Source organism: Triticum aestivum, chromosome 5B (genome assembly GCF_018294505.1).
Source record: "Triticum aestivum cultivar Chinese Spring chromosome 5B, IWGSC CS RefSeq v2.1, whole genome shotgun sequence".
Taxonomy (NCBI): domain Eukaryota; kingdom Viridiplantae; phylum Streptophyta; class Magnoliopsida; order Poales; family Poaceae; genus Triticum; species Triticum aestivum.
The window spans coordinates 526,028,448-526,040,498 of NC_057807.1; the positions used below are offsets into that span (position 1 = coordinate 526,028,448).

The window sequence follows — 12,051 nt, forward strand, 5'->3', positions numbered from 1 at the left end:
TTGGTTGCTTGAGTTGCACCTAAATCTTGGCCCACATGAACCTTAAAGCATATTTGAGCTTGGCTCTGGAGGAACTCTCAAATTGGCCGTATTCCAGAGTCAGGCCCCGATGATGAAACTCTAGGCACGTGTGTGGGAGACGGTGCCTTGTTTCATGAAGTGGCGCCATAAATTCCCTCACCCTACTCTCCCCGCTCACTCTCCCCTCTCACTCCCCCCTCTCTCACCGATGCTGGAGAGCACAAGATCTGATTGGCGAGCAGTGGCGGCAAGTATCGTAGCCAAGATCTAGACGGCGAGCACCGATGTCTGATAACCCACAAGTATAGGGGATCGCAACAGTTTTCGAGGGTAGAGTATTCAACCCAAATTTGTTGATTCGACACAAGGGGAGCCAAAGAATATTCTCAAGTATTAGCAGCTGAGTTGTCAATTCAACCACACCTGGAAACTTAATATCTGCAGCAAGGTGTTTAGTAGCAAAGTAATATGATAGTGGTGATAACTGTAACAAAAGTAAAGGCAGCAAAAGTAATGTTTTTGGTATTTTGTAGTGATTGTAACAGCAACAACGGAAAAGTAAATAAGCGAGAACTAGTATATGGAAAACTCGTAGGCACCGGATCAGTGATGTATAATTATGCCAGATGTGGTTCATCATGTAACAGTCATAACATAGGGTGACACAGAACTAGCTCCAGTTCATCAATGTAATGTAGGCATGTATTCCGAATATAGTCATACGTGCTTATGGAAAAGAACTTGCATGACATCTTTTGTCCTACCCTCTCGTGGCAGCGGGGTCCTATTGGAAACTAAGGGATATTAAGGCCTCCTTTTAATAGAGAACCGGAACAAAGCATTAGCACATAGTGAATACATGAACTCCTCAGAATATGGTCATCACCGGGAGTGGTTCCGATTATTGTCACTTCGGGGTTGCCGGATCATAACGCATAGTAGGTGACTATAGACTTGCAAGATAGGATCATGAACTCACATATATTCATGAAAACGTAATAGGTTCAGATCTAAAATCATGGCACTCGGGCCCTAGTGACAAGCATTAAGCATAACAAAGTCATAGCAACATCAATCTCAGAACATAGTGGATACTAGGGATCAAACCCTAACAAAACTAACTCGATTACATGATAAATCTCATCCAATCCATCACCGTCCAGCAAGCCTACGATGGAATTACTCACGCACGGCGGTGAGCATCATGAAGTTGGTGATGGAGGATGGTTGATGATGACGACGGCGACGAATCCCCCTCTCCGGAGCCCCGAACGGACTCCAGATCAGCCCTCCCGAGAGAGATTAGGGCTTGGCGGCGGCTCCGTATCGTAAAACGCGATGATTTCTTCTCTCTGATTTTTTCTCTCCGAAGGCCAATATATGGAGTTGGAGTTGGCGTCGGAGGGTCACCAGGGGGCCCACGAGGTAGGGGGGCGCGCCCGGGGGGGCACCCCCACCCTCGTGGACAGGGTGTAGGCCCCCTGGTCTTCTTCTTTGGCGAGGATTTTTTATTAATTATCCTAAGATATTCCGTGGAGTTTCAGGTCGTTCCGAGAACTTTTATTTTCTGCACAAAAACAACACCATGGCAATTCTGCTGGAAACAACGTCAGTCCGGGTTAGTTCCATTCAAATCACACAAGTTAGAGTCCAAAACAAGGGCAAAAGTATTTGGAAAAGTAGATACGACGGAGACGTATCAACGTCAAGCACCGGCTTCATCACTCCTTAGGAATGCGTTCGTCAATGGAGGTGTGCCCTCTGTCCCAAATGGCACCGAGTTACGCATCGATCATACCATTCGCGCCTTGATTTAGGCATCAAATCTACTTGTATGCTTCAATTTGGGACCAAACAAAGCATATCTGATTAGGGATTTGAGCGGTTTGAATGCGATTGTGTAGGATTTTCACTAACGCGTGAGGGGGGGGGTGTTAATCCACTGTCATATATTCAAATCCAATGCAAACCAACAAGTAACATAGAGAGCCTAGTGGCGGCAAGCTTGGAGGCGCTTGGAGCAATGGTAGCTTTGAGGATCACCGACCTCCAAGGCAATTGTACGGCAGTCTGGTTCAGGATCCCTGACCACCATGTCGATTGCTTCGTCATTGCCAACATCCACCATCTTCTCATGGTCATCATCCTCCAAAACGATGACGACCGCTGCATTTCCCAACACCATTGACACAATCTACTGATGTCGTGGGCATAAAGAAGACGCCAACAAAGTGTCACTGAATATGGTGTCCACGCCACTAACGCACTCAAAATTATTTATATTTTGCCCATCAATTTAAATGAAAACCAAAAAAACATGATTCATATCCAAGTTAAAAAGTGTGCGAGTGTTTTCAACATTTGTGTAGAAACTTTTGTAACATGTCAAGTCCAAATGATATAAACCTATGAGTTTACCTTAACACACCAATTTAAGTTGGAAAATACGGTCCTAGGATGAAATGCTTCAATTTGTAAGTAACGAATGTGGGAATGATACGTCTCCAACGTATCTATAATTTTTGATTGCTCCATGCTATATTATCTACTGTTTTGGACAATTTTGGGCTTTATTATCCACTTTTATATTATTTTTGGGACTAACCTATTAACCGGAGGCCCAACCCAGAATTGTTGATTTTTGTCTATTTCAGTGTTTCGAAGAAAAGGAATATCAAACGGAGTCCAATTAACCTGAAACTCCACAGAACTTATTATTGGACCAGAAGAAGCCCACGGAGTACCATAAGTGCACTAGGGGAGTCCCGGGCTGCCCACGAGGGTGGGGGGCGCGCCCACCCCCCTAGGGCGCGCCCCCTGCCTCGTGGACAGCCCGGAGGTCCACCGACGTACTTCTTTCACCCATATATACCCACGTACCCTAAAAACTTCGAAGAACATAATAGATCGGGAGTTCTGCCGCCGCAAGCCTCTGTAGCCACCAAAAGTCAATCGGGACCCTATTCCGGCACCCTGCCGGAGGGGGGAACCCTCACCGGTGGCCATCTTCATCATCCCGGCGCTCTCCATGACGAGGAGGGAGTAGTTCACCCTCGGGGTTGAGGGTATGTACCAGTAGCTATGTGTTTGATCTCTCTCTCTCTCTCTCGTGTTCTTGATTTAGCACGATCTTGATGTATCGCGAGCTTTGCTATTATAGTTGGATCTTATGTTTCTTCTCCCCCTCTTCTCTCTTGTAATGGATCGAGTTTTCCCTTTGAAGTTATCTTATCCGATTGAGTCTTTAATGATTTGAGAACACTTGATGTATGTCTTGCCGTGCGTATCTGTGGTGACAATGGGATATCACGTGATTCACTTGATGTATGTTTTGGTGATCAACTTGCGGGTTCCGCCCATGAACTTATGCATAGGGGTTGGCACACGTTTTCGTCGTGATTCTCCGGTAGAAACTTTGGGGCACTTTTTGAGGTTCTATGTGTTGGTTGAATAGATGAATCTGAGATTGTGTGACACATATCGTATAATCATACCCATGGATACTTGAGGTGACATTGGAGTATCTAGGTGACATTAGGGTTTTGGTTGATTTGTGTCTTAAGGTGTTATTCTAGTACGAACTCTAGGGCTGTTTGTGACACTTATAGGAATAGCCCAACGGATTGATTGGAAAGAATAACTTTGAGGTGGTTTTGTACCCTACCATAATCTCATCGTTTGTTCTCCACTATTAGTGACTTTGGAGTGACTCTTTGTTGCATGTTGAGGGATAGTTATATGATCCAATTATGTTATTATTGTTGAGAGAATTTGCACTAGTGAAAGTATGAACCCTAGGCCTTTTTCCTAGCATTGCAATACCGTTTACGCTCACTTTTATCATTAGTTACCTTGCTGTTTTTATATTTTCAGATTACAAAAACCTATATTTACCATCCATATTGCACTTGTATCACCATCTCTTCGCCGAACTAGTGCACCTATACAATTTACCATTGTATTGGGTGTGTTGGGGACACAAGAGACTCTTTGTTATTTGGTTGCAGGGTTGTTTGAGATAGACCATCTTCATCCTACACCTCCCACGGATTGATAAACCTTAGGTCATCCACTTGAGGGAAATTTTCTACTGTCCTACAAACCTCTGCACTTGGAGGCCCAACAACGTCTACAAGAAGAAGGTTGCGTTGTAGACATCAAGCTCTTTTCTGGCGCCGTTGCCGGGGAGATGAGTGCTTGAAGGTATATCTTTAGATCTTGCAATTGAATCTTTTTGCTTCTTGTTTTATCACTAGTTTAGTCTATAAAAGAAAATTACAAAAAAATGGAATTGAGTTTGCCTCATACGCTTCATCTTTTTAATATCTTTCGTGAGTATGATGAAAAGGAAAATTGTGCCAAAGTGTTAGAAGAAGAATGCATTAAAATGTTTGGCACTAAATATTTGAATGATGAGCATGATTGCAATGTTGTTAGTATGAATTCCTTGAATATCCATGGTGCTAATGATATGCAAAGCCACAAGCTTGGGGATGCTATGTTTGATAAAGATGATATTTTTTGTCCCCCAAGCTTTGATGAGCAAAAACATATATCTACTATCCATATTGCACTTGTATCACCATCTCTTCGCCGAACTAGTGCATCTATACAATTTACCATTGTATTGGGTGTGTTGGGGACACAAGAGACTCTTTGGTATTTGGTTGCAGGGTTGTTTGAGAGCGACCATCTTCATCCTACGCCTCCCACGGATTGATAAAACTTAGGTCATCCACTTGAGGGAAATTTGCTACTGTCCTACAAACCTCTGCACTTGGAGGCCCAACGACGTCTACAAGAAGAAGGTTGCGTAGTAGACATTAGGGAACTTGTGTGCAACACTCTAATAGTTTAACTATATCCTTTAAAGGTTAGATGAGCACACCATAAAAAAAATCGAAATGTTTAGACTTCATTAACACATTTTAAAAATTATGTCTCTTTCTCACAATATAGAAAAATATTACGACCGACATTTGCCATGCTAGCCAACGTCACTCGAAAATGATACTAGTGGCGTGGCTTCCTGAGCCAACGCTACAAATTTGGCCCGGCCCAAAGTAGGGAGAGTGGCGCCCTTAAAATCCCTTCGTTCTTATCCACTCCCTCCACACAAGTTCTATGCTTCTCACGCCGCCGCCCTCCCCCATTTCATCTCCCCCCTCTCTCTACCGGCGTCGTCGATCACCCATGGTTCATCGGCTTCTGACCGTCCTGGCCATGCTGTCGCGTCATGAACTTGTGGCCAGTGTGGACAACGCCGATGTGATGCAGAGCCCGGTCGAGATTGCAACATTGCTACAACTACGAGAACATTTTTGATGTTGCAGACAAGCCATTGATGCAAGTCAGAGGTTTAGAATGCCGCCCATGTTTCAGAAACATAATCAGTGTTTGCGGACCAGGGGACGCAGCATGACGTATGATGGGAGTTGATCAGCAGTGGGGACGTAGTCGGATAAAGTAGCGCCATCCTTAATTTAGCGGCGGGCTTGGGCTTGTTATTTATTTTAGGGTAAGAATTTGCTGGCCCTGAAGGGAAGCCCAGCCATGGTCGGTTTGGAGCCCGTCCAGAAGGTGGTAGAAGCCCAGCCCAAAACGTGACCTACTATGACAAACACGTATCATCACGGAAGTGTATTTTTTTGTAGTGCTTCATGGTTTCTTAAATTCCAGGAGATCCGTAACTCCGATTGCGCTGAAATTTTTACACGATTTTTTCCCATAAATTATCTTTCTTGCGCCAGAAGAAGGGCTCCAGCCGACGTTCGAGGAGGGCACAAGACACCAGGGCGCGCCTGGGCCCTGGTGAGTTGTGGGCATTGTGGGCCCCCGTTTGCGTTCATTCCACCTCCTAGAAAATCACATATATTTCAAAATAATTCTCCGTAAATTTTTATCGCGTTTGGACTTCGTTTGATATGGATTTTCTGCGAAATAAAAACATGCAACAAATAGGAACTGACATTGAACACTGGATAAGTAAGTTAGTCCAAATAAATCATATAAAAAGTTGACAAAAGTATGTAAAAGTTGAATAATATTGACATGAAACAATCAACAATTATAGATACGACGGAGACGTATCACTAGCTAACTAACCAACCAAGATCACTAGCTAACTAGCTACATAGTAGCTAGGGTCGAGCAAGCACGGAGAAAAAGATGTCACTTCAATTTATATGTAGTAGCTAGCTAACACAATATGAAACCCCTAAACCCTCCAAAACCCCTAAACCCCCCTTAAAAAAACCCTTTTGGTCCCGGTTGGTGTTACCAACCGAGACTAAAAGTCCTTCTACGTGAGTGCTGCGCAGCAGCCACGCGGAGCCCCTTTTGTCCCGGTTCGTAGACCAACCGAGACTAAAATATTTGGGCTTTAGTCCCGTTCTTTTTGCCTCTGTTGCTGAACCGAGACTAAAATATTTGGGCTTTAGTCCCGTTCTTTTTGCCTCTGTTGCTGAACCGAGACTAATGGGCCTATGGAACCGGGACTAATGGGCCGTTTTCTACTAGTGTATCCCTTAAAGGTCAGATGAGCACACCATAAAAAAATCAAAATGTTTATACTTGATTAACATATTTGAAAATTTATGTCTCCCACTCACACTATAGAAAAATATTACCACCGGTAATCCCCATGCTGGCCAACATCACTCACAAAACATACTAGTGGCGTGGCTTCCTGAGAGTGGCACCCTTAGAATCCCTTCATTCTTATCCACTCCCTCCACACAAATCCTCCGCTTCTCACGCCACGACCCTCCCTCATTCCATCTTCCCCTTCCCTCACCCGACGTCGTCGATCACCCATGGTTTGTCGGCTTCTGACCGTCCTGGCCATGCTGCCGCGGCATGAACTTGTGAGCAGTGCGGACAACGCCGGTGATGCAGAGCTCGGACGGGATTGCAACATTGCTACAACTACGGGAACATTTTCGATGTTGCATATAAGCCGTTGATGCAAGTCGGCGGTTGGAACGTCGCCCATGTTTCAGAAACATCATCAGTGTTTGCGGACCAGGGGACGCAGCGGGACGTATGGTGGGAGTTGATCAGAAGTGGGGACGCAGTCGGATAACGCGTAGCGCCATCCTTAATTTAGCGGTGGGCTTGGGCTTGTTCTTTTTTTAGGGTAAGAATTTGCTGGCCGTGAAGGGAAGCCCAGCCGTGGTCGGTTTGGAGCCCGTCCAGAAGGTGGTAGAAGCCCAGCCCAACAAAGACAGGAGGAGGAGGTTGCCGACGCTCGCACGCCATTGATTGGGGAAATAAGGGGAAAGCGAAAACTCTGGCCACAGATTGATAGGTAGAATTGTGATTTAGGGCTCCTTTGATTCATAGGATAGGAAAAGTGGAGGAATAGGAAAAATGGAGGATTGGCATGCCCTGTCCACATGAATCCTATGGGAATGGAAAACACAGGATTTGGCACAAGTGCGTGTTTGATGGGAGCGTAGGAAAAACATAGGAACTCAAGGCATTATAATATTATTATTTTGAAGGCTGTGCATTCAAACAAGTAGCCGTTGGTCACTAAACTAGCCGTTAGGTTGCAGCAGTACATATACAAGCTCTGCACTTCATACAGCTCTAAGTTTCGATTCATATGCACCAGAACGTTACAAGCAAGTCTTTGCTATAGCTGAAGTTTTGCTGAAGTTTTCCTCGTACTTGCTTGACCGTCTCTGAAAAATCTGAGGTTAGTTCTTCTAATGCATATATTCCCTTTGCTGCACTTGCTTGGTTGTCTCTCAAATCTCAACTTAGTTCACCTACTGTACATGTTTCCTTTGCTGTCGCTGGCCATCCGAAATCTAGAAAATCGACAGCGCCATGTCTGTTTTAGTTTCGTGGTTACAATTTTCAACCCACCCGGCCACCCCATAGCATCATGTCAGCAACAACCATCACCATCAGAAGCTATATTCTTTTTTGGTTTCTGCATGCTGTAACTTATTCAAACATATACGTAGAGGTAAAATGCAAGAAAGAATCAAATCAGGTGTCCTAATATCATCACCCAGTTCAATGATCTGCACCAAGCTGTATCAGTTATCTGCCAAAAAAATCCAGAGTAACACTAAGTGACTAGCATGCCAGAATTAGTCCTTGTTGATCGACCAATAAATTACTAGTACAAGTTTTGACTAGACAAATTAAGTAGTTTACATTTAAACTTGTGAAGTCATGATAACTCAGTAATTTTCCACAGGCTTGTTTTCATAGCGTCCAATGGATCCTAGCTACTGTCGCAGATCAAAGAGTGAGGATGAGTTTGCTCTTTTTGTTCTTCCTACTTTAGGAGAACACTCATATTCCTCAAGGAGACCTATGCACACTTCAATACTCACAGGCGCACGGCGTGTAAATGAAATTTTAAATGGACATGAAGACCTATGCAAAAGGCACTTCAGAATGGAGACTGATATATTTCAAGCTTTGGTTCAGAAATTGCGCGAGAATGATCGCCTTGTTGATGGAAGAGATGTCTCAGTAGAAGAACAAGTGGCTATATTTTTGTATGCATTATCTAAGAATGCAACAAATGATACTTTGGCAGATTGGTTTCAGCATAGTGGACAAACAATCAGTTACTATTTTGGTGAAGTGCTCAGTGCAATTACTGAACTCTATTCTGTATACATACGTTCACCTTCCCTACACCCGCATCCAATCTTGAGTAAAGAAAAGTTCTACCCTTTCTTTATGGTATGTATAAATGCTTATGATCAAGTTAGAGTAACATAATTTCAAAATTTTATAGAGAAGATTATATGGCTTATGTACTTGTATTTATGCAGGATTGCATCAACGCTATAGATGGTACACATATTCCATTGAAACTACCTGCTGATGAGCAAGAACCATATCGCAATAGGAAGCAAACATTGTCGCAAAATGTTATGGTAGCATGTGATTTTGATCTGAAGTTTGTGCATGTGCATGCTGGTTGGGAGGGATCGGCTTCAGATGCAAGAGTCCTACAGGATGCACTTAACCATGGTTTTCAAGTACCCCCCGGAAAATTTTACCTTGTAGATGCTGGTTATGCAAACACACCACAACTTTTGGCTCCATATCGTGGTACTAGGTACCACTTACAAGAACAAGGAAGAGCTCGCCAAAGGCCAATAAATTACAAGGAATTATTCAACCTACGACATGCACAACTCCGAAATCATATCGAGAGGATTATTGGTATACTAAAAATGAGATTTCCGATATTGAGAGTGGCTTCACATTACTCGGTGACCAAACAAATTGACATATCAGTTGCTAGTTGTGTGCTGCACAATTTCATACGTTTGCATGATGGAGATTTTTCATGGCCTGAGAATACTACTGTGGAGATTGATCAAGAACAATTTGTTGATGTGCCAAGTGGAGACCACAACTATCACAATGATATACATGCTTTTAATTACTCCAGAGAAGCTGGGAATCAAAAATGAGATTATATAGCACAGCAAATGTGGGCACAATATGTATCACGAAGATCTCAGAATATGTAATATTTTATCCAAGTTCTGCTACCATTCATGTACTTGAAATATGAGATGCAAGTTGTAATACCATTCTTGGACTTCATGCTTATGATCAAGCTAGTTTTGCTGCATGCCTAACCAAAAGTCTCTCGACATACCTATCAAAATATACTAAACCATCATGGTCAGTTCTATGACCAATTTAACTAGACAAAAGTATATGACACCCACAGACCAAAAGCTTCCCTAAAATATGACCTCTGATCATAGTGGATCACCACCAGTCCACCACAATGGCTAATTTTGATCATTTGTTTGGGCACGTGCAATCTCTCTTTTAAGCCAAGCCAACCGTAGTTCATTAGTAGAGTAGGACAAGAAAACTTCCCTGTTCTCCTTACATTTGAAGATATCTGATGCCATCAGCATATCTCCTAGTTGTAGACCTTCCAAGCCTTCAATTGCTGTGATACACTTGTTGATGCTGTAGGGGTCCTCTAGCTTCTTATCCTCAATGGCAGCAAATCGATCAATTTCTTCCTTCTTCAGTTTTAAATACTTCTCATGGAAGTCATCAGTAGCACTACGCTTCTGTTTTTTCCCACGCCTAGTGTCATGTTTCTCCATTTGTGTGGATCTTGGAGGGGCTTGCACATGCTGAATAGGTGTAGATAGATGCGGGGGAGAATCCAAGTTGGTTTCCTCAAGTTCTTCATCTAAAGTAAACCGCATGTCCGACTCACCGGTAACCGGCATAGTAGGTGATGGTGATTGATCGAGATCAGCCATCGGTGTCAACTGTGACAAGGGAACTGGTGCATACTTCCTCTTGCTAGTATAATGGTCCATGCCTTGGCGAGTTCTCCCTTCAGCATAACGACCTAGAGAATAGTTCCAAAGACTTGCTTAGAACAATCAAACATTATATACAAAGTTTAGGCTGCAAGGTAAAATAGTTACAATGGAATTGTGAATATTATGTTGAAGTCATCTTCATAGAGTGGAGCTAATTCTTCATAAAAGGGAAATGATCTTTCTTTCCATTGGAGAGCATCCTTGCTGTTCGTACGAGCAGTAAAGCTTGCCCAAACACTATCAGGTGCGTCTACCATTTTTCTGTCCTTATCCCATCCAAAGCCACTTACATCCAACAACTTTTTCACAGTATGATAGTCTCTCTTCAGATCTTGCTCCTTCTGTTTGACTTGGTTGAGAGTAAATGACTGATCAAACTTTTGATTGAGTTGATGAAGAATATTATTCCATGCCTCCTTGCTCCAAGCATTCTGTGTCCGAAAACCAGGCACATCGTGATCTTTTAGGAGTTTAATAAGGTACAGCTTCATTTGGTGACTCCATTTGGCTCGAGAGTTACCTTTTGTGATTCCTAGATATTCAACATAATTGTACAAATTTAGTTTCTAAATCAATAACAGATCAAAAAATAAAATAAAATTGCATATCTAAGTTTATCAGTGTCACCGTAACATCAGAACTTACCTATTTCTGGATGAAGACCTGTAGTCCCACCATCAACTTCAAGATCAATTGCACCATTTGATTGCAGATGATGGCCTTGTCGCTCAGACAAGCAACGTCGATCAGCCATCTACATGCATCATATTGTTGGCATACAATTTTTACAGGGCACAAATGATATTTGTTCAGAATAGAATCCTTGAAAAGGGAAATTTTAGTGCCTTGTGCAGACAAAAAAATTACCACGTGATGATCCAATAGCTATGAAGAAAATAAGCTCATGCTGCTCATACAGTGCCAAAGAACCAGAGGAAAAGTAAAAATATGGGTACCATCAGGACACAGTCGTGCAACTCAATTGCTAAATAAACGAGCTAGACATTAGCAAATACATAGTGAATTGAGAATTTAGTCAAATCTGAGACCTCTTATTTTTTTACCTAATAGCTGCAAAGAAAATCCCCAAATCCTGAAATAACAAGCTCGATCTAAAAAATCAGAGAGAATCTACAGCAGGTTGCAAACTAATACTAAGCAAATCAGTCTAATCTATGTGTATAATATCTACAAATTCATGGGAAATCATGGGAAGCAAAGGAGGACCGGATCTGGCTTTTGGAGTTGCCTCGTACCTTGTTGCTGGACTTCCTATACGGAGGAATAGAAGCAAGGAGGCCGGCCGAGGAGCTGACCAGCTGAGCAGAAGGCCAGGCAGCAGGCCGAGGACCTGGGCAGAAGGCCGGGCGGCCGGCCGGCCGTGGCGGCGCAGCACGACTAGGTCGATGCTGAAGGAACTGGGGGGCGGTGCTTCTGTTTGCGATGTGTCTTGTGAGAAGTTACGCGAGCGTTTATTTACCGCGAAAACTGAGCGCGCGGTGAGCGAGCGCGCGCGCTTTTTTTCCCGCCAGGATTCTTTCCGAGAGCTTCGACCTCTTGGGAACTTTCCTGTGAAATAGAGAAGGGGAAAATCCATAGGATTGATTCCCAAGGTTTCTATTCCTGTAAATCAAACGATTACCAGAGGAAAAAATCCATAAAATTCTACAAAAATCCCATGAATCAA

General features: G+C 43.2%; 2 protein-coding genes across 4 annotated transcripts; one reads left to right on the top strand and one right to left on the bottom strand.

Moving 5' to 3' along the window:
- The first annotated feature begins 7,620 nt into the window (after nucleotides 1–7,620).
- LOC123116742 (protein ALP1-like) lies at nucleotides 7,621–9,643 on the top strand. Of its 3 annotated transcripts, none has more exons than XM_044537660.1 (3): nucleotides 7,621–7,723; nucleotides 8,251–8,733; nucleotides 8,826–9,643. In XM_044537660.1, exons 2-3 carry the CDS (start codon nucleotides 8,257–8,259, stop codon nucleotides 9,474–9,476), a joined length of 1,128 nt encoding a protein of 375 aa, XP_044393595.1. In that variant the 5' UTR covers nucleotides 7,621–7,723; nucleotides 8,251–8,256; the 3' UTR covers nucleotides 9,477–9,643. The 3 variants fall into 3 exon arrangements, with proteins under 3 accessions (XP_044393595.1, XP_044393597.1, XP_044393596.1); XM_044537662.1 differs by having other exon boundaries at nucleotides 7,626–7,723; nucleotides 8,327–8,733; XM_044537661.1 differs by having other exon boundaries at nucleotides 7,630–7,723; nucleotides 8,280–8,733.
- An 822-nt stretch (nucleotides 9,644–10,465) lies between these two features.
- LOC123114958 (uncharacterized protein At2g29880-like) lies at nucleotides 10,466–11,787 on the bottom strand. The gene is made up of 3 exons (XM_044536305.1): nucleotides 11,621–11,787; nucleotides 11,010–11,118; nucleotides 10,466–10,896 (listed from the first exon to the last, which is right to left on the bottom strand). The coding sequence occupies exons 2-3, from the start codon at nucleotides 11,116–11,118 to the stop codon at nucleotides 10,466–10,468; spliced, it is 540 nt and encodes a 179-aa protein (XP_044392240.1). The 5' UTR covers nucleotides 11,621–11,787.
- Nucleotides 11,788–12,051: the final 264 nt, after the last annotated feature.